Source organism: Sapajus apella, unplaced genomic scaffold (genome assembly GCF_009761245.1).
Source record: "Sapajus apella isolate SASKATOON/1434 unplaced genomic scaffold, GSC_monkey_1.0 scaffold6, whole genome shotgun sequence".
NCBI classification, from domain to species: Eukaryota; Metazoa; Chordata; class Mammalia; order Primates; family Cebidae; genus Sapajus; species Sapajus apella.
The window spans coordinates 43,366,882-43,390,041 of NW_022436946.1; the positions used below are offsets into that span (position 1 = coordinate 43,366,882).

The 23,160-nt window shown below is 35.7% G+C and overlaps 1 protein-coding gene across 8 annotated transcripts in view; it reads left to right on the forward strand.

Annotated features, from left to right (window-relative positions):
- Positions 1 to 23,160, forward strand: part of ATG5 (autophagy related 5) — a 179,585-nt gene that overhangs the window by 103,405 nt on the left and 53,020 nt on the right. For 2 of the 8 annotated variants that reach the window (XM_032275143.1, XM_032275140.1), the window contains exon 7: positions 15,440 to 16,876. The exons of 3 other annotated variants lie outside the window; for them this stretch is intronic. In XM_032275143.1, coding sequence (XP_032131034.1) covers positions 15,440 to 15,463 — 24 coding nt within the window. In that variant the 3' untranslated portion in view covers positions 15,464 to 16,876. Of the gene's footprint in view, positions 1 to 15,439; positions 16,880 to 23,160 lie in introns of those variants that run through there. 3 more of the 8 variants (XM_032275137.1, XM_032275138.1, XM_032275142.1) reach the window with 2 other exon arrangements.

Genomic DNA, 23,160 nt, shown 5'->3' on the forward strand with positions numbered 1-23,160 from the left:
TGTGTGTGTGTGTGTGTGTGTGTGTGTGTGTGTGTGTGTGTGTGTGTGTGTAAAATACCCTGCTGCTCTTGAATTCCAGCTCTATTACTCCTTACTAAACTATAGGGGGAATTTTCAGTGGCATATTACTGTATTGACATAAAAATAGCATATACTTGTATTTATTATATAATAGAAAATTTTTTAAAACTTTAAATCCACGATGGAAAGAGGTAACGCATCAGTATATGTGAAGGTAATACTTTAACAGATAATGCTTGTTTCCTATGAATGTATTCTAAGTTGGAGGAATGTAGGATTATTTGCATGACATATACCACACAGTTCATGTAGCATGTTGCATCTAAGGAAATAGTTTGCCTACGTAGTAGAATTAGAAACAGTGGGTTTAGGGGTAGTGTTGTGGTATTCCTGCCTAAATGACTAAGCAAAGAGAGCTCCATAATATGGAGACCAAAATATGTGTCATTCAACCTGAGAATATTGCGATATTCCTTAGTCAAATATGCTTGCCTATATTAGCATTCCTACATGTATGTAGCGCTTTAAAAATGAAAAGAGGTTCAATAGGAAGGGAGGAGGATATCTAAAATATACTGTCAGAACCAATACCAGAAGGGATTGAAGGAAGAGACCACTGGCCATGACACAAAATTATTAAAACTGGGTTTAAAGGGTTATAAATACATTTTTATAAAGTCTTCCTTGAACTTCACTAGCCTTTATAGTAAGGTTTCTGATAATGTCTTACACACATCCATGTATCTCTAGTGCTAGGGTAAATGTTTGCTGAACATTTCAGTCACTGAATTCTTTCTTTGTATCATTACCATGAAACATATTATTTATGATCATTAAATCATGGAGTAATTAACATTGATTATAGTACTATCTTAGAATCCTAATCCATCTTTACTGCTGTGTAATTTTAGCTTTCAATAAGAGTTTTAGTTAAATAATTTTTTTAGATAATTTAATGGTTTTTAGTAAATTTATAGAGTTGTGCAACCATCACCACAGTTTGGTTTTTAGAACATTTCCATCCCTTGTACTCGTTGCTAATCTCTGCTCCAACTGCCAGCTATAAACAATCACTGTTCTGCTTTCTGTCTCTATAATTTGCCTTTTTGGATATTTCACATGAATTGAATCACACAACATGTAGTCTTTTGCAACTGTTTTTTTCCACTTAACATGATGTATTTGAGTTGCATCCATGTTGAAACAAGTTTCCACGGTTTGTTCCTTTAATTGGTGGATAATACTCCATTGGGTAGATACATCACATTTTGGTTCTCCACCTGATGGGCAAGTGGACTGTTTCTAGCTTTTCACCTTTATAAACAGGGCTTCTAGGAACATTCAGATATGGGTCTTTCTGTGGACATGTTTTCATTTCTCTTAGGTAGATTCCTAGGAATGGAATGACTAGGTCATATAGTAAGTTGTGGGGTTTTTTTGTTTTTTAAGAAACTGCTAAACTCTTCCAAAGTAGCTATAGCATTTTACAGTCTCACCAGCAATGTGTAAGGATTCCAGTCTTCACATCCTGACTCACATGTATTGCCATTCTAGTGGTATCTCATGATGATTTTAATTTTCATTTTTCTAATGACTATTGGTGTTGAACATGTTTTCATGTGCTTATTGTACTTTGTAGATCTCTTTGATGAAGTGTCAATTTAAATCCTTGTTTTTTCATGGATCGTTTCCTTATTTACTCAGTTGTGAGTGCTATTTATATATTCTGGATACACGTTCTTTATCAGATATACAATTTGCAGATATTTTCTCCTAGTCTGTGACTTGCCTTCATTTTCTTTCTCTCTTTTTCTTTTTTTCCCCAGACAGGGTCTCGCTTTGTCTGTCACCCAGGCTAAAGTGCAATGGCATGATCTTGGCTAACTGCAAGCTCCACTTCCTGGGTTCAAGTTATTCTCATGCCTCAGCCTCCTGAGTAGCTGGGATTACAGGTCCCTGTCACCATGCCTGGCTAATTTTTCTATTTTAATAGAGATGGGGTTTCACTGTGTTGGCCAGACTGGTCTTGAACTCCTGACCTCAGGTGATCCACCCACCTAGCCTCCCAAAGTGCTAGGATTACAGGCATGAGCCACTGTGCCCAGCCTTGTCTTTATTTTCTTTCGAAAGGTAAAAGCATTTAATTTTGGTGAATTCCTGTGTATCAAGTTTTTTTTTTTTTTAATGGATTGTGTTCAGTTAAATAATTAACTTTTTTTCTTATAGATAATACATTTACATGTTTTAAAAATCAAAGCATATATAAAGGAATTTAGTAAAAATTCTCTTTTCTAACTCCTGTTCACCAAACTCTAACCTAAGTTCCCCTTTCTAGAGATAACCAGTGTTGCCATTTTCCTGTATATCTTTAGAGATAGTTAAATAAATTTTGTTTTTGAACTCAGGGTACAGAAATTTTGACTAAATAACTCATAACTTCTGGGAAATTCCCAGAAATTCAAGAATGAGCTTACTTTTTTTTAGTTCATTTTCTCTGTGTTATAAGGGTGGTTTTTAAAATTCTATTTAATATCTATATTTCTATGTTTTTGAGGATTTGGGAATATAGATTAGTTATTTTCATTTGAAATGTAATTCAGAGGATAATAATTTTTATTGCTGATAGAGATAAACCCCATAAACTTCTTACCTGTCCATGGCAGCATTGGCTTTCAGTTGCTCATTTCTCTGAATTGTGTTTTTTCCCCCCTTTTTGAGTACTTTGTATTCGTACTTTAAAGAACGTTGAAAAACTAGATGCTGTATTAGTCTGTGTTGCTATAAAAAAATACCTGAGGCTGGGTAATCTATAGAGCAAAAAGGTTTATTTAACACACGGTTCTGCTGCCTGGAGATTGGGCATCTCATGAAACCTTCAGGCTGCTACTACTCATGATGGAAGTTGAAGGGAAGTTGGTGTGCACAGTGGCCACATGGTAAGAGAGGAAGCCAGAGAGAGCAGGGTGCTGCCAGACTTTGTAATAACCAGCTCTTGTGGGCACGAAGACAGTGAGAACTCACTCACTCCTCCACACATTAATGTGTGGGCATTAATCTATTCATGAGGGATCCACCCCCCTGAGCCAGATACCTCCCATTAGGCCCCATTTCCAACTTTGGGGATAAAATGTTAACGTGAGGTTTGGCGGAGACAAGCAACCAAACTATAACAAATGCTTTTATCAATTAGGAGTAAATAAAATTTAAGCCAGAGCTTAATATTCAAATAACTGCCTTTTTAAAAACAAAGGCAGGGTCTCGCTATGTTGTCCAGGCTGGTCTTATATTTCTCACTCAAGTGATCCTCTCACTTTAGCTTCACAAAGTACTGGGATTATAGGCATGTGGCACCCAGCCTAACATGACTACCTTATTGCACTTTTCCTAGATGTTCTTTTGACAATCTACTTTTTAAAATGTGTCATTTTAAATTTACTTGTGTATAACACCCTGGACTATAGAGTGAGGACATCACAATGAAACCCAAAACCTTGGAAGGAACATGTTCTGTAATAATTTTTCCCCTAACAGCAGCACAGTTGTCACAGACACAGAATGATCCATATTTGCTAGTCCCAAGTTTATATGAGGGGGGTCTCCCTTGATACATTTGTGTTTTAAATATAAAACCTAGATTTAATCATTGCTTTTTAATCCAGGAGAGAGGGCTTACTTGAAATTTTGTATTGTTTATTTTGTTAATGACAAATTCATTAGTTCAATTCATTTTTATTTCATGGTTGCCAGTTTCTAGTTTGTGGGTGTGGTTGAGGAGTGCCTAAAGTGGGAAGAAATTAGTTGGGTGTTAATACAATATTTGATGTCTTTAAATAATTATATAATTGTAGAGCTTTCAAGTTACCTTTTTTTTTTGAGGCAGATTCTCACTCTGTTGCCCAAGCTGGAGTATTGTGGCATGATCTCAGCTCACTGCAACCCCTGCTTCCCACATTCAAGCAGCCTTGTGCTTCTGCCATTCAAGTAGCTGAGATTACAGGAATGTGCCACCACGCATGGCTAGTTTTTGTATTTTGGGTAGAGATGGGTTTTCACCATGTTGACCAGGCTGGTCTTGAACTCCTGGCCTCAAGTGATCCACCTGCCTTGGCCTCTCAAATTCAGTCTCTTAATTTTTTGCATGATTTTGCCAAAGGTCTCTTAACCACTTAATTACAGAGCTAGGTTTAGAACACAGGTCTTCATCTCCTGGTGGTCTCTTCGTTTTTTCCACGTTACTATGCTGCCATTTGTTTTTGTTTTCTTTCTTTCTTTTTAACTCTTTGGTTTAGTTTAAAATAGCATTCTGAAATGCCTGGTTTTTCCTATTTTACTCCCACAAATCTTTATTCTACAATTGGTGTTTAGTACCTAATCTGTCTGCATGCTCTTCTCTCTTAATAGTATTTCTGATATGATCTTAGGAAGCTGAGCATCTACTGTTTTTATTTTGTTTGTTTTGTTGTTTTAGTGTTCCTATATATAATTCTGATCATTCTTGTTGAATTTTTTAAATGGTGACTATGAACATCATACATGTAAATAAAAAGCACTCAAGTGCTTTGAACTGACACACTCTCTCAGAATATATCTTTATGCTCACTTTTGGTCTTACACTTGGGTTTCAAGACAAAATTAATGTCATCCTACACAAGAAAGACACACAAATTTGTGAAGCTGTTTGTTCTTTTAAAAGAGACTCTTTGTTCTCTCTTCAATTTCGAGGCTGCCCTATGTGTACATCCTTTTCTGGGGGATACACAGTGTGACTTCCCTTGTGGTTTTTTTTTTTTTTTTTTTTTTTTTTAGAGGGGAGCAGTGAGGCAGCACAGCCACACAGCCTAATCCACAAACCTTCCTTTTAGGTGATTTCAGGTGCCAGAGGGTGAGTACATCTGTGTGACAGACTTCTCCCCACGCAAACTGTCAAATGCTTCCCTTGACTGTGGAACACACACTTCATTGAAATGACATAGATAATGCCTATTCTTTTCAGATATTTTTGATGGTATCTTTCATTCCAGGAGGAAGCCACATCTTTAACGCCAGTATCTTTTCTTTAGAAAAACTTTTATCTTTGCCTCTTCCTTTTGGTATTACGTATTTTTTTTAAATTGTCATTTAAAAATCTGTGGAGAGTATCCAAAACATCCAGTCACTGTTTCAGCAGAAAACTGTTTTACTGCCTGGTTCAGTTCACCTATAGTATTGTCAGACATGTCAAACATGAAGCATTTTGACACACCTGCACTCAAGTTGAAAGCGAAAGACTGTAAGGTTGGGTGTGTATGGATAAGAACTTGCTGTCATCACATGATGAAAAGAGAAAGTACTTCATAAAAGTTATGTGGCATCATTGTCTTCTACTCCCTACAAGTGATTCAGTAATGAAGGAATTTTGTCTGATTTCATCATATGAAAATACAATGTACTAGTATTTATGAATACGTGCTTTAGGTCATTGTTCTTGTGGAGTAACTAATGATGAACTGTTGTTTGTGGAGCAACTAATGATGAGCTGCTTTGTGTATTCCTTTCTTTTTTTGTAAACGGCTGAGGGAATTAGTAAAGTTGGAGTTAACAGGAAATGACCAAAGGTGAGCTCAGGTAAATTGTTTTTGTGGTTTCAGCTGTAGTTAAAATGACTCAGAGATGTAAGCCTCTATACCAGACCTGAAGTGAAATATTTGTTTCTTTGTTCATTAAAAATAACACATCAAGAACACTTATTTTTTTTTTTTACCTTGGAGAATACAAAACACCTATAAGCTTTACCGAATTATGCTTCATTTCCCAGTCTTCTAATATAATGTATAACAACCTGGGTAAGCTAGGTGGGCGGATCACCTGTGGTCAGGAGTTTGAGACCAGCCTGACCAACATGGTGAAACCCCATCTCTACCAAAAATGCAGTATTAGCTGGGCATGGTGGCACATGCCTGTAATCCCAGCTACCCATGAGGCTGAGGCAGGAGAATTGCTTGAACCCAGGAGGCAGAGTTGCAGTGAGCTGAGAACACACGATTGTACTCTAGCATGGACAACAAGAGCAAAGTTCCATCTCAAAAAAATAAAAAAAGAAAGAAGGAGGGACGGAGGGAGGGATAGAGGGAGGGAGGGAGGGAAGGAGGGAGGGAGGGACTGAGGGATGGAGGGATATTCACATTGTATTAGCTGACAAGATACATTTTTTTTTCAGTAATAAAGCAATTAGAAAAAGAAACCAGTCTCATACGAACCATATAAGGGCAGATACTTCAACTATTTGGACAAAATTGAAGCTGGTTGATTAATATCTCGTGATTGAGGTTTAAACCAGCAATAATAACATTTGTCAGCATGATGGCACTGCCCCCAGAAGAAAAGGCACTTCAGTTTGCAAACTTATGCCATAGGAATTAAAACCTCCAGTCCCCCAAACCTCATCAGATTGAAGGTTTACAATTTCAGTAATTCTTTAGATACTCATTTAGAATTTGAATTAGAATGAATTAGTATTTCTGTACCTTCACACTATTTGATTTGAGCAATCATTTAGAGTTATTTTTTAATGAATAGCCAGTTTTCTTATTTTACAAAATAATGAGGCTTCCTGCTACCATCTTATAGGATGCATCTAGAGTTTAAATGAACCAGAAGTTTTTTGAAGGGACTCTTCATAGTCTTTTGCATTTTTCAGGACTTTACATTTAAATCTATTTTTTTGTTTCTTAGAGTTTTGTTAACATTTTTCACAAATAAAAGAACTGTCCTCATAACAAATTTACAAAGGAAAGTGATAAAGAAGGAGTTTTGTTTTTCTTTTTGTTGCTTGCTGATTTCACTATGCAAAGACAAGTAGTTGATATTCAGGCTACACACAGAAGTTATAAATGTGTAATGCTCTCAATGTAAATCAATATTGTGACTGTTTATAAAAATAAAGTAACTCAAGTTATGGCAACAGTTCTAGCACTGATTCTTGCTTTCTTGGAAGTTAACTTCTGGACATGATCAGAAGTGCCAGAAGTGTGGTTCCTGTATGGAAGAAATAAGCTTGTTTTACCAAAGGCATCTTCATAGTCACTGCATTTTCTGCAGCCAGGCAGCCAGATTAACTATGATCGTATACTTTTTAAAATATTTTAAACCTCCTTAAGTCAAGAGATCCAAATCTAGACAGTAACAGATAGTTGCTGGTTGTTTCACATTGAAGAAAACCATAAAGAGCAACTCGTACATATATTTGGTGTTTAATCTCTTCACAAGTAACCATGGAAAGTCCATTTGTAACTTTGTAGAGCTACTGTAAGCCTGACATATGGGATGGGGTCACTTGGCTATAATGGAAGCCTCTCCTTTCAGTCTTATCCTAGCACCCTCTACTTGTATTTCTTATTGTGTACATATTTTATGGAAGAATTGATACAATATCATTAACAGTGGGATTTCCAAAAGCTCTTTAAATGTAGCTCTCATAAGCAGAATTTAAATAATCTGTTTAATTTTTCTAATTACAGTATATTTTCTTAATTTATCATTATACTATTAAATTCTGAGATTAAATGAATCAGATTCTTTGCTTTGTGCTTCCTTCTCCCTCCATCTCTGCATGTTATCTCAGCCCATGGGCTACACTGACTAATTCTAGTGGTAGAGAATCTCTTAATTCCTAAATCCATTGACATATGTTTTTTGGGTTTGGTTTTTGTTTTAATCAGAGAAATAGTGCTGATTATTTTCATTCTCCATTACTGGAAATGATGAGATTACTGGACCTGGCAGAAGATGCTTCTGGTTTCTCCTTCTTAATTATTGTTGTCTTAATCTCAATAAGTTAAATGAATTAACCTGACTTTCCGCTAAATGAGAAACATACACTTGCACAACTAATATTTCATCTTTAACACTAGAAAACGAAATTATCTTACCAAAATAATAGTATATGCAGACAAAAGCAAGTCATCTCTTCATTGAAACAGGTTCTACGGGGCTTCATTCTGACCATATGTAAACAGTACAGTTATTGTCTATATTTTAAATAAAGCAATTACATTGAGCTGTTCTATAATTAATACTTGACAAATATTAATGGACCCTATTACACCCAGCTAGAGTTACTGGGTCATTTTATGAAAGCAGATAAAAAATATTGTTTTCAAAGTTTATTTATTAAGGACCAAGGTTTAATTTTTAACTTTTACCACATTTTTACCTTATTGTCAGGAAGCTTTTAATCAGTTTTAAAATGGCCTGTCACTTAATTTAATACACTTTGCTTTTTATAATTATAACTAATCATACAGGATTTTTTACATAATTTAAATTTTAGATTATGTCCTCCTCACTAAGAAATACAAGGATTATAAGCAAAAGTCAGTGAAAAAGTTAATATGGACATGTTTTTAAATTGTTTAAAATGTTAAAATTCAAAGCTCTGGAAATATTTTGGACAGAACTAATAAAGATATAAAATGTACACATGGAAAGAGATATGTGGTATATATTAACTGGGATATTGCATGTTCATTAAGACCCGTACTACTAAGTGAGTATGGATCCGGAAGAAGTTAATATAAGTATTTTTAAATGGGTTTGTATTTCTCTGATAAACAGCACTCTCCTTCTGTTTGTGATCATAAGATAAAAGCCCTGTAAGCTTGTATATGTTCATTTTTACTGCTACATCATGTAGTGTGCTCTTAAGATTGAGATCTCATTCCCCAGGAAGCATTTCTGTCTAAGATTAATTGCCCTTTTAAAATCAGTGTTTGATGTATTTCTTTGGCTATATCCTGGCTTGGTTTAACCCTCTTTGACCTGACCTCGATGGCTATTACCTCTGTGGCTGAGACAAAATCCTTCAGCATGATGTATGCACTTCACATTTCAGCCTGTGGTTTTTCATGTCGATGGATTCAATTAGTTGGTGTTTTACTAATGAACATATCAGAGGTTAAAGAATTTGTCAGACAGAACAAAATTGTTCAGGCTAGTGGTAATCAAAAAGCTCATCTCTCTATTTTTTAAAACTTTTTCAGAAGTATTAAGTATTTTTCAGAAATTTTACCTTCAGTATCACACATTCCGAGATAGCAAATCAAGTAGTTTTCTGCTGAATTATAAAATATAAATATGAAGCCACAAAGCTGAACACAATGGTTATACCATAGATCTTAGAATTCTACTCCATATTTATAAGTATGAGCTTTTAAAATTTAATTAAACTGAAATTTTCTTGTTAAAAACATGTATGAATTTCCCTTAAAGATACATCATCCATTTCTTTAAGACCCCTTTAAATTAAAAAATATTTCACTTATTTATTTTATTTATTAATAGTAAGGAAACTCAAGCATCTCACTAGAATCTCAAGTCACCTGTTTTTAAAGACATTATAGATCATATTCCTTGTTGAAATTGGCTTAGATAAATAAGAACCAAAACCGAGATTGGGATGGAAAGGTAATTAGTAGCCATTAGTAATAGAAACCTTTAGAATGCAAATTTATAACATAGTGTGAGTGCTCAAATAATGATATACTTAAAATGTATAACATAAAGATTTTGAAAGTTTGTTTTTACCTGAATGTTTTCATTTTTTTTTAAATAAAGAACCTTACCTAAAATCTATTAAATAATATATCTGTAGTACAGTAGGGCACATTTGACTTATAGGTGATGTGCTGCACTTGAGTATATGTGTTCAGAACACTATTAAACATGAAAGTTTATAATACTTAAGAATTTTTCTTAATGTCATCTAATTGGCATGATCATCAAGTTCTGGGTTTTTGTTGTCTCTTAAAAAACCATTTATTGAAATCATATGCCATACTGCATAAAAATTGAACTGAATAATTCAAGATGTATTACCATGAGGCCAAATTCTGATAGCCCTTTGTATGCCAATCACATAATTGAATCCATGGTTTTTGTATATTTTTTGGTACATCTCGTATTTAAAAATGCTCTTATTCCTTAAACTTGTGTGTAGGAAGAGAATTACAATCACTCTTTTTGTTACTAAATCATGACCTTTTTAAAACTGATCTTCTGTCCTCACTTACTTTATAAGTTTTATTTTTGACAAAAATAAAAAAATTTGTTTTTTATTAGAGAGTGAGCAGGAGAGAGGGGTGGAAAAGAGAGTCATTTGTGTTATTAAATACCTGTGTCCAAGTCCTGGGCTAGGGTTGCTGCTGAGTGCTTTGCTTGGCTATCCCATTTAATCTTTCATGTAACTGGAGATGAGAATTCTCTGTTCACACTATAAGATGAGGAAATAGACACTCAGAAGTTTAAGTGAATTGCTTAAGAATTCAAAACTAATAAATTATAATGGTTTGTACTCTGAAAGAAATATTTTGCTGTTTAGGCATGAAAGACTCAGATAGCAGAACTGGGAAATGTGTTAGTTATCCTCTCCTCGGGACCAGTTTGCAAACTGACTCACAGAGATAAATAAGAGGCTATTACGGGTTATAAATCAGCAAACAGAATTTAGGAAATGGTCTCAATCCCACATGAGCAAAAGCTGCCATAACTTTACCTGTGTTGTACGTTGGGTTTCTACATAAAATTTTGTTTGTAGAAAAATTCTACACTGGTATGATCATAAGGTTCATTCTAGGGAACATTTTTTAAAAAAAGAATTTACCCCAGAAACTGATTCAGAAAGTCTGGGGAGGAGCCAGTTCATATATATATTCTTTTAATTTCCCACATGATTCTGATGGTCAGCTGGATTTTCAAACCATACATCTATACAGGCATCTTCATTTTATGTATAAAGAAACAGTTTCAGCTGGGCATGGTGACTCACGCCTGTAATCCCAGCACTTTGGAAAGCCAAGGCAGGTGGATCACGAGGCCAGGTGAAACCCAACATGGTGAAACCCTGCCTTTACTAAAAATATTAAAAATTAGCTGGGTGTGGTGGCAGGAGCCTATAATCCCAGCTACTCAGGAGGCTGAGGCAGGAGAATTGCTTGAACCCAGAAGTGGAGGTCGCAGTGAGTCGAGATTGTGCCACTATACTCCAGCCTGGGCGACAGAGCAAGAGTCCATCTCAAAAAAAAAAAAAAAGAAAGAAAAAAGAAAAGGAAACAGCTTCAAAGAGATGTGAGATCTTTAGAGCCCTTCATTACCAGAATTGGAATTCATGTTGTCTAACCCCCAATTTGTCTTTCATTAGTACCTTGCTAACTAGTGATACATCAGTGGCCCTTTCTCCTTTATGTCTCATTTATATTATTGTATATTGATAACATTCATTGTATATATGTCTCTATATAGGCATCATTAATACATACATAAGAAGTTACCATTATTTTAACTTTATGATTTTCATTAATGACTTGTGTGGTTAATGTGATTTTTCTCTTTTTTTTTTTCTTCTTTTTTTTCCTATGTGTAATTCTTAACCATTCTATTCATATAACCAAAATCTACCTGAATATATTTTTCTTAAAATGTAACACTTTTTTAAATGTTCATTTTTAAGTAGATGCTGGTTTTAAAAAGTGCTATGTGGACATTCTACGAAATAATGAGATGTACTCTTCAAGACCATAAAGGTTAAGAAATGTGGAAAACTCTAAAAAATGGTTGCAGATTTAAAGAGAATAGAGACATGAAAATTAAATGCGATATGTGAATCCTTGACATGACCTGAATGGGTCTCCCAGAATTCATGTGTTAGAAGCTTAATTCCCAATGCAACAGTGTTGGGAGGTGAGGCCTTTTGGGGGCTCTGCCCTCATAAATGGGTTAATGCTGGTACAAAATGGGTTTTTGAGAGTGGGATCACTGACTCTGGTGCTTCCATGGTCTTCCATGTGAGAACATAGCAAGAAGCCCATACCAGGTGCCAGCACCTTGATCTTGGATTTCCCAGCCTCTAGAACTGTGAGAAATAAATGTTTGTTCTTTATAAATTATCCAGTTATAGCATCACAAACAGACTAAGACAGCCCTGGACTGAATCTTAGATTGAAGAAAAATACATTGTTGGGATAGTTGATAAATTTTAATATGGACTACATTATAGTATTCAATATTTTTTTATTGTGATTACTGCAGTTATGTAAAAGAATATATTAGAAAGGGTACACTATAAGTTTGGAATCATGACAAAAACTACTCTCCAAAAAGTGTCCTGTATAAAAGAAGTTCATATAAAACTAGTTCACTTGATTAGTGTCTCATATGTTTGCCTAACTTAAAGCTTCAAGCCAGCTTTTTAAAAAAATCTGAGTGGAAGAGGCATACAGTAACATTTTTCTCCTGAGTCATTTTCTTTGTAGTGACATTTCTCATTCTAAGTATTAAGGTCTAGATTCCCATTTTGAAACACAAAGACATATTTACCAAAAATATTGTTTACTTTAGCAGTATCAAGTGTTCCCTTTGTACTGCAAGAAAAAAAGATATCTACTGATTTTTTTTAACTGTTTTATTTACTTATTAATTTTTTGTTTTTACACAAGGTCTCACTTGTTGCCAATGCTGGAGTGCAGTAGTGCCATCATAGCTTACTGCAGCTTCGACCTCCTGGGCTCAGGCAGTCTTCCCACTTCAGCCTCCCAAGTAGCTGGGACTACAAGCATGCACTGCCACACCCAGCTAAGCTAATCTTTGTTTGTTTTTTTAATTTTTTATGGAGACAAGATCTCACTGTATTGCCCAAGCTGGTCTAGAACTCCAGGCTCAAGCAGTCTTCCCACCTTGACCTCCCAGAGTGCTGGGATTATAGACGTGAGCCACCACACCTGACCTATTTTCTTTTATTAGTCTTGTTATTGCCAAAATGTCCTTCATGCTTTGTTGTTATTTATGGTAGCATGAATTAAGGATAGCATATACACTTGGCTTATCTGGAAACATTTTTGACTTCGTTGTTTTGATAACGAAAGTAGTCGTTACAGGTAGAGTTATTCTACATGGTAGGGCTAGCTATTAGAAAGCATTCCAGAAACATTAATTTCGATAGTACAATTCTACCAGCAACAAAATTATCCCAGCTATGAAAATATTTATTGACTAATTACTGTATATGTCAGGTACCATGCTAGGCACTGGGGACAGAGTAATGAATAAGAGAGAAACTTAGGTTTGAACTTTCGAGGAAATTGCTGTCCTATCCTCAGAATCCCTCTGTTTAAAATTGTGTTATTGGGGAAAGAAAATAAATGAACTACATAAATCCAGGTGAAATATTTAGACAGATGTAGGCAGTGACAAAATAATATATTTAAAAGCTGAAACTTTTCTGTTGCGGGACACGATAGTCCTAGATCCTTTACTTAGTTACCTAAATTTAGTTAGTAACACTTTTATGTTATGAATTAAAAGTGGCCCCAGCTTCTAAATCAGAGAATCAGTGCTACCTATTCAGGGTTTGGGAAAGGGGATTTATTAGGCTTGTTACACAGTGTTTGAATAGTGCTTATGTCCTCCAGCTTCTGTTGTACAACTCATAAACTCCAACTATCCTTTTGTTGTGACACGGTTGGTCTTTTGCCTTTCAGATACACTATGTATTATCAGTGGATTGTATACCATATTGTATCTGCTCCCACATTTAAATATTGCTTTAGACATAGTATTATGGATATTGAGTTGTGACTTGTTTCTTCTGCTGTTTCATAGTATACAAAGATGACTCTGGCTTAAGGAAAAATTTTAGAGATAAGGAACTTTTACTCTTACACCACTATTCTTTCATTTTTTGACTCAGTGCTAAGTAGGAGGAAGATTCTAAGAATATTAAAATATTTCAAAGAAATATAAGAATTTGAGGAGGATTACACCGGAAATGTTTTCAAATATTCTAGGAAAGATTTAATACAGTAAAGCTTTAGTAAACTAGAACTTACAAGCAGTGAATCATTCCAGATAGCTGAGGTTTTCTCCATTTGAATACCAACGTTTAAAAGATCTCTCCAAAGTACTAATACTATACTTTCTATAGTATTCTGTATATAGCTTAGTATTTTATTATGAAAACAAATCATTATATTAACACTGATCACAACTGTGTAAAAAATTACGAATAAATGCAACAAAGAAAAAATAATGAAAGCATTTTTTTAGGTTAGTAGTATTACGAAGTCATACCTTTTTTCAAAATTGTTTTAAGCTATGGCACAGTGATTTGGGGATTTGGGATGTTTTATTTGGTTGTTTTGGAATTGTTAGTATGTTAATTTTTTATTTTTGACATTCTTTTATCAACTCTCTGTAGTGTTTTGTGTCCTATGTTGACTATCACCTCCCGGGACTGTGCTGTCTCTAACAGGAAGTCTAAATATTTCTTTAAAAGGGTCTCTTGTTTCAGGTGCCAGCCAAGTCATTATCACCATACATCATCAGCTCATTTTGCCCAGACATTAGAGCACTTACAGATTCAAAAGGTATTTTGAACAGAGCGGAAAGGAAAACGTAGGGTATTTCTCCATTATAGAGTTCCGTGATTCCCTGTTTCCTTGCCTTCTGTCACCAGGAAGCTGAGAGGTTTATACATTGTATTTTGAAGAGATGGTAAAGGAGACAAACCCAGAATTGTGCTAAAGGAGTAACACAAAGTTTCTTGATGGTTCTAATTTTTTTTTTTCATTAGAGGAGTTTGACTTTGCTTTTTTTGTTTTCCTATGACAAGAATGTTTCCATTTACTTTAAAAGTTGTCAGTACATCACACCAAAATCATGAAAAAACCTCAAATTAATCCTAAGTTTATTTGGAATACAACTGAATTTAAAAGAAAGTTGTGAATTACAGCTTCCTTTTAATTAGCAAGTGAATGTTAATAAAAATCAATCAGGCTTTGTAACTCTAGCACAGGAATCCCTGAGTCAGATTCTTAATCTCTTCTGATTAAAATTTTAACTTATTAAACTAGTACCTCTAAGACATTTTGATACATACTTGAATGCTTTACTGAAAACAACTAAAGATCACGTGTCTTATTAAACATCTTCTCAAATACTGATCTGATTTTTTATGATTTCTAATCACATTTCTGTTTTACATTTTCAAAATATGTATGGACCTACTTCATATAGTTGTCATTTTTAATAACTCTATAGTACAGTTTTTAATGTATAACTAAAATAAATTTTGGTCATTTGTACAACGGGCTGTTTTTGCCACTGTAGTTTCATTAACGTCAATCTTAAGTAAGCACAGTAATTAAGAAAGAATGAATACTTTCACATAGAGCAACAGAATTTTTATCAGAATATATTGTAACCCTCAGGTTTCTGTTTTGGGTGATACATACTGCAACAGTTTAACTTTCTCCATGTCTGCATTTCCTGTTCAGGGGACAAAACAGGTTTAAAATCCATTTAATGCACTAAGGATTCTCAAAAGGCAACAGAGTATTTTTTCTTCAACTGTTTTGAGTCTTATTATTGTTGGATTTCTTTCTTGGAATAGATGGGGAAAAAAAGAATCAAGTGATGATTCATGGAATTGAGCCAATGTTGGAAACACCTCTGCAGTGGCTGAGTGAACATCTGAGCTACCCGGATAATTTTCTTCATATTAGTATCATCCCACAGCCAACAGATTGAAGGATCAACTATTTGCCTGAACGGAATCATCCTTAAATGGGATTTATCAGAGCATGTCACCCTTCTGCTTCAATCAGGTTTGATGGAGGCAACCTGACCAGAAACACTTCTCTGCTGCAAGCCCAACAGGAAAAAGATTCCATGTCAGATAAGGCAATTGGGCTGGTCTTACTTTGCATCACCGCTACTTTCCTCCACTGCCATCATTAAACCTCAGCTGTGACATGAAAGACTTACAGGACCACTGCAAGTCTTCTGTAAAATATAATGAAGCCGAAACCTTTGGCCTAAAAAGAAAATGGAAGTATGTGCCACTCGATTTGTATTTCTGATTAACAAATAAGCAGGGGTATTTCCTAAGGTGACCATGGTTGAACTTTAGTTCGAGAGAGTGGAAACATTGGTTTAATTTTCAAGAGAATTAAGAAAGTAAAAGAGAAATTCTGTTATCAATAACTTGCAAGTAATTTTTTGTAAAAGATTGAATTACAGTAAACCCATCTTTCCTTAACGAAAATTTCCTATGTTTACAGTCTGTCTATTGGTATGCAATCTTGTAACTTTGATAATGAACAGTGAGCGATTTTTAAATAAAGCCTCTAAATATGTTTTGTCATTTAATAACATACGATTTTGTCACTTTCCAAGTACTTTCTGACTCACATACAGTAGATCGCTTTTTACTCTGTGTTACCATTTTGACTGGTCATCACTGGCATGGGTGGATATAGGGTATATAGGATTACTTGTCTCAGGAGCTGTCATAGAATTTCTTGCTGCCAATCAAAAAAACCTGTGTTCTTTACACACTAAAGTTATAAATACTGTAACTGTTTATCTTTGCTGTTTTATCACTGTAAACCTGTCAAATCATAGTATCCTAAGCATCTATATATGATAATTTTGCATTTTTGGAAAAACCCATTCCTTCCAAGCAAGGGTTTTTCATTAGCTCCTTAGGTCTGATTTTTCACTGTGGTCCCCTGGCAGCCAGTCTTTTGAAGTGTAAAGATTACCTGTCTCCTGACTGCAGTACCTTTTCTTTAATTTTTACCAAAAATATCCAGAGGTTACTGAAGTTCTTACTCAATTTAAGGAAAGTTTGCTGCACTTTATTACCAAGCCTCTGGGATTTTACTAGTCAAATATATTTGTGCATTACATTTTGTTTCTTGTGAGCTAGCTTGCTGTCCATATTGAATGTTGACTCATTTGAGTATGCTAAAAGACTTATATAGTATCAGACGATCATGGTTTTAGATCCCATAATAAAAATGAATGTTTTTCTTATAAAAAATTATATAAATGCTGAAGCAAGATCCTACTATTGTTCATTGCTTCCTTTTTCCTTTGGTGATTTTCACTGATTAACAGCAGATTTCTTCACAAAATTAGATAAAGTTGGTCAAAGACCAGATATTCTGGAATGGAAGTTGTAAAGCTTAAAAAGAATAACTGTACAGAATGCAATCTCAGAAAATTAGAAGCAAGTAGAAAATAATTGGCTGATGTAAATGAAAGTGCCATTTTAGTAAAGGCAGGAAAAAAATAGCAATATTTGAGTTATGTAAGGATAAAAAATCCACTGACTTGTATTTTTGCAGAAGAGGTTGGTCTGAATATGATTGTTCACATTAAGAGTGTTTATTTGTCGGTTCGGTTTGGGGATTTTCCCCCTTGATGTTTTGACAGATCGAAGTGAGCGTCAGTGAGCAAAAGGATCAGAATGCAGGGAACACTAAGCTGTGATGAAGAACGTGTGGTAAGAATGGAAAGCCAGAGTAGTCTTATACAGACAAGACCAGTGTCAGGCCTTTGCAGTAGGCCTGAGTGACCTGCTGATCTAGATTTGAAGGTAAATTTTGTCAAGCCATTGCCCATTTTTACTTCTCCATTCATTATTGTACCAGCATCATAACTTTATTACTCTAACCCCAGGTAAGTCAAGCCTACAATGCCCCAGAGGAAGAGTAAAACCAGAAATTCATGCTGGGTTTAATAATCTATTTTTGTTTCTTTTTATTTGAATATTTAAATTTTATGGTTTATTAAAAAATTAAATAAATGTTGTGTCCGTCTTCATTTAAAACAAGTTACCTGTTGGTGAAATCATTAACATTTCCTTAGTCACAAACTATCATAAAAGTTCCTTGGAGAAATAGAAAGGATGGAGGGATATAAAAGAGAATACGAAAGAAAATTGGAGAAGGCCCCCAATATGCTTATTTGACTAATAGTGGGTAAATAGTGACCTCCTAGGAAAATAGAAACACGATTTCAAGTATTGGCATTGTTAACTAGGAAGGGGTAAGTTCAGATTAAAGTAAATTATTGTCCTTCATCATGTTGATTTTCATTCTCGTGACCGAAATTCTGACCATGGATAGAGTTGACTTGATAAGCACCCAAATTTTCTTACAAATTTAGGGACCCGAAGTAACTTGTTCATAATTTAAGTTGACCTATCAGTCTTTATAGGATGATGAGGTATAAACCATATTCCAATCTGAGTGTGAGGCGAATTCGTTTAGTGTACTGGTCTTGTTATGATTATCACTGGAAACAAGCTAGAAGTTGATCATTTTCTGAGAAAACGATATGTAAGATTTGACATTGTGTGACAGTAGTTTTTAATGGTTGTCTTTCTAGAGTATTTTTTTAGTAGACTATTTGAAGTAACCTTTTCTTCAGTTTTTAGAAATTTGGTTTATGTGGGTCATGCCAGAGAATGACAGTCTCACTTTTATTTATCATGCTACTTATATTTAGGTTTGAGGTAAGTTGGGTTTCCTGTTACATGTGCCAGCATGGTTGAAATACAAATGTAGAACCTTGGAGTATGATAGGAAAATCAAGTGTGGCCATTTTCAGGAATATTTGAGCCTGTTCATTGTCAATCACTGCATGGAGTCTATCAGAATACCTGCTTGCCTGAGTTCTGTCATCCTCTTGTTTTCTAAATGTATTTATCTTCTGGTCTGAAAATATTAAAAATTACAGGGATGGTAGAGAGGAAAGAAGAGAGGCATGTTCCTTTTCAGATCATTTGAGATTAAGTAAAGACTTGGGCATTATCAAACATGAGTTATAAATTTGATTCTCCATGCTTACTAGCAAATCTAGTACTACTGTGAAATCTAGTAGCACAATATAGTAACCATAGAATGAAAGACTTGGTATTTAGGTCTTTTAGGTAGCTCATTAGGTACTTAGGTTTTTAAGTGCTAAATCATTTTTATTAACTGTTACTATATTAGAATGATAAACTGAGATGAAAACAAATCTGAAGATTGAGGGATGTCAGTGCACTTTGACATATCAGTTGACTCCTCTGAAAGTGATTAGTTCAGCTTTCCCTCTGTAGCTTCCTCACCTCTACATCTCAAGGATAAATGAAGTACAACCAGGCATTTTCCATTTTTTCCCCCAGTTCTCAGTGGAGTATACAGCACACAGTTGATGTTTAACAAGTGTGTATAAGAAGAAAAGAAGTATCACTTAATAATGTTATAATCAGTGTTATATTTTTCTGGTAAGAATACCAGCCATAAAAATAGGACCGTGTCATTTAGAAATCAGTATACAAAGTGCACTTGGTTCAGCCTGGCATTAGTGATGAAGACTTGCTTACTCAAATCGACTACTTTCAGTAGGAACCACTGTGGACCAGATCCTTGCGTCAGTCCACATTCATTTTAGTTGCAGTGTAGACCGCAGTACATACCTTCTGTTTCAACATCACCGCAGGCCCTAAAACCGGAGCTATTCTCACCAAGCATCTGGAGGTATTTATTAATTCTGACCTTTTCATAAATGAGTGATTTGTGTCTTGCTTTTGCTTAGAACTTTACTTCTGAAAATAAGGGCTATTTAATTGAACATTTCCCAAACTTTCTTGACCATAGAATTATTTTTTCTTTCCTAGGATCACAACATCCTATTGAACTCTACATGGGAAATACTGCATTAAATCATTAGCTCCTAATGACCTAGAGTTATAGCATAAATCTTACTCTTCCCTTCCTGACAACTCTTTAGCTTTTTGAAAGAAGCTCTCAAGCATCTGACTCATCTCCAAACAAAATTGCTCTAGTCTGTTCATACCTTCCTCCAAATATGTCCCATTTTGTCAGTGTCACTCTTGAAATTCACGTACCAAGTACATACTGTATACTGAGTAAAACATGCCAAGTAATGTGCTGTTCGCAGGGGATGGAGTAATCTAGGTTTTCATAATTTCAGTATTGGGTGCATAGCCTGCTCCGCGGTGCCATAATCTGACAGATCACATCCAGAGTAAGATTTAGTGAAAGGGCTAGGAATTAACCATCAGTTTTCTTTATGAAACATCCGTCCAAATATTAAGACTCAGGCAAGTTGTCAACGGATTGGAGAAAACCTCTTCTCAATTCATAGGTATGAGAGTAAGTAGAAATCCAAGGGGAATATTTGATCTCAGGGAGTCACCATAAAACTAGCCAAGAGAGCCATAGAGCTGAAACATGGTATTCTGTTATCAGTCACCAGATAGAGTGTGGCTGAGGTCAAGCAGAGAGGGACTGGCTTCACAGATGGGTGGTTTCCTGTGGCACTGGCACATAGAGCAGGTATTTCTGATCTCTAGCTGTACTTGTTGGGGACTTGACGTCTTTGTCTTTTTGTGTTACCTAGTGCATATTTTCCAAGTAAGGTATGTTGTTGAAAGCTCATACCCGTAACGTGGGTTTTTATATTCTTGTTACTCGAAACTTAGTTTTTAGCTTTTTTTTTTACAAAGACAGTAATTCACTGACCTAGAAACTATCTGACCCCAACGATTTTGTAAAAGCCAAAGGAAATTTGTCACCTCCTGACTACCAGCCTTTTTCTGTGTATGCCATCTCAAGCATGTCTCCCTGAAGAGTTTGGTCATGCTCACTGCCTATATTTCCATAGCTCCTTTTGTCATTGTTTTGAAATTCATTATAATGTAATATGAAATGTCAACTTATCCTGATGTCTGTTGTACTATTGATGCTGATATTCAGTGACGTATGACAGAGAAAATTATTGATGACCTCTGAAGGTATCACCAGGTCTTGGAGCCAACTCTAAAAAGTGAGGGAGCAAATCAGGTAAAAACTAATTTTTGGACTAGATAGTCCATGAGATATTGAAGCAAAAAAAAAAAAAATGCCAGATGGGTTGTGATTGTCAGTAATCCAACTCAGATGTATGGTGGACAGTTTTCATTCTAGGCAGAACAAAACTCACATGTTATTCTGGAGGCGGGACATTTAGAACATCTCAATAAAACCAGCTCTAATTGCTAATTCTGTATTAGGCATATTCTCCTGGATTTTATAGGATTCCACATGATTCATCTGTTTATTCAAACATTTATTGAGCAAATAGAGTAGTGGAAGTTCAAGGAAAAATAAGACACGGTCTCTGACCTTAAAGGATCTTCTCTAGAAGAGGAGAGAAGACAAAAATAACTGTACAATTTGCGATGAGAAAGGTACAAATAAAGCACTGTGAGGAAACAGAGCTGAGAGAACTGTTTACTTGAGTTAACTTAGATGATACCTCCTTGGCCTCTCAGCAGCATTTGACACTTGATCACACCTTGTTTCACTCTTGAAACACTTTCTTCACTGAGCACCACACCCTTCTGGTTTTCCTCCTAACTCTGCACCTTTCTCAGTTTCCTTTGACTCTTAAATGTTGAAATATCCCAGGCCTCAGCCTTTGGTTCCGTTTCTCTAGCTACACTCAGTAGATGAGCACATCCCATGGCATTTAACACCATCCATGTGTTATCTCCAGTATTAATCTCTCTCCTGAGCTCCAAACTTCATACCTAATCACCTACTTGACATCCATCTCAGATGTATAATAGTTCACCTCTTTTGAGTGGGGGTGGGGAGGTCAAGTAGAACTCTTTGATTTTCCCCCAAACCTCTACCTCTCCCATTCTATTCCATCTGAATAAATGCAACCTAGTCACCCAGTCCCAACATGTAGGAGTCTTAATTTAATTTCCCTTCTCTTCTCACCCATGCCATAGCCATCAGTGAGTCCTGATGAGCCTACCTTAAAATATACTCAACCCATCTACTGACCACCTTCACTGCTACCATGTAAATCTAAACAACCAACCATCATCTCTCACCTGGACTACTATAGTAGGCTCGTATTCCTGTTCTGCTCCCCTTCCGTCTTCAGAGTATAATGTGTTTTTTGAAACAAGTGACATCATGGCAGTTGCTTGATCAAGACATTTCAGTGTGTTTCCATCCCACCCAAAATGTATCTAAGCTCCTTACCAAGTTCTGCTTCACCTAGTCTCTGCATCTGACATCTGTCACTCTGCCTTGGCTACTTTAGTATATCTACACTGGCCTTGCCCATCTTGTCCCTTGACTGTGTCAAGATCATTCTCCTTCCAGGGACCCTGCACTTCATGTCATCTCTACCTGGAACTTTGTTTGCCTGGCTTGCCTTCATCCGGGTATCTGTTTATATGTCACCCTTTCTTAGAGGTCTTTCCTGACCACTGATCTAAAATTATACCTCAAGCCTACTTCTAGACCTATCTCAGTCTATCACTTACATCTCTTCATCACATTCTATCTCCTCTTCATTGTATACCTCAATCTGAAATTATGTATTTATTTGTTTATGGCTCTGTAGCTAACAGTTATTGAATGTTTACAATGTCCCAGACACTGTTCTAGGTGCTTTTCGAATATTAACTCATTTAATTAAGAGCTATATGAGATCATCACTAATATTGTCCCCACAGGGAAACTGCGATAAAGGACAAGGAACTTTCTCAGCATCATGATGGAGTTGGATTGAAACCCAGCAGAATGGGTCCAGAGACCACACTCTTACCCACTTCCTGAATTGCCTCGCCTTAACTTTTGATCTCACAACAGACAATAAGTTTGAGGGCAGGGACAATTTCTCTTTATCCCCACACCTCTGGCGTATCACAGGGGTTATTAAGTATTTGAATAAGTTTCGGTAACATATGAGTAGGTTAGGAAAAGCTTTATTGAAGAAGTGGCTTTTGAGCTAGAACTTGAAGAAAGGGTAAAATTGAGGAAAGCGGGAAGAAAAGTGTGTGACAATGAGGTAGATGGAACCACCTAAACAAAACTCAGAGGGATGGTTGTCCAATTGGGCTGCACCTAAGTCACTTATAGGAGACAGGGAAAGATACAACAGGAAAGGTACATTCTGACAAGATTATGAAAAGCCTTGAGCATCAAGCTAGGGAGATGAGATTTTATTTGAGGTGCAATAAGAGCCACTAAATATTTTTAGCAGTTAGATCATGTGTTCACAGCAACCTTTTAAGGTGCTGACTCTGGTGGCAGTGTGAGGGAGGTTTAGAGTTAAGCCTGTTCTAAACCTGGGAGAATAATGACAGCGCTACTGTAATTTGCTCAGCCAGTGGTTTTCCAACCTATTTTCATCAGGAAAATGTTCTTCAATAAAACCTTACTCAAATGTTCAGTAAAGTAGGTCAAAGAGGAGCTTCTCTGGTTTTAGCAGGGTGGCTGATCCAGAGACTGTCCTGCCAGCCCCCGCCTG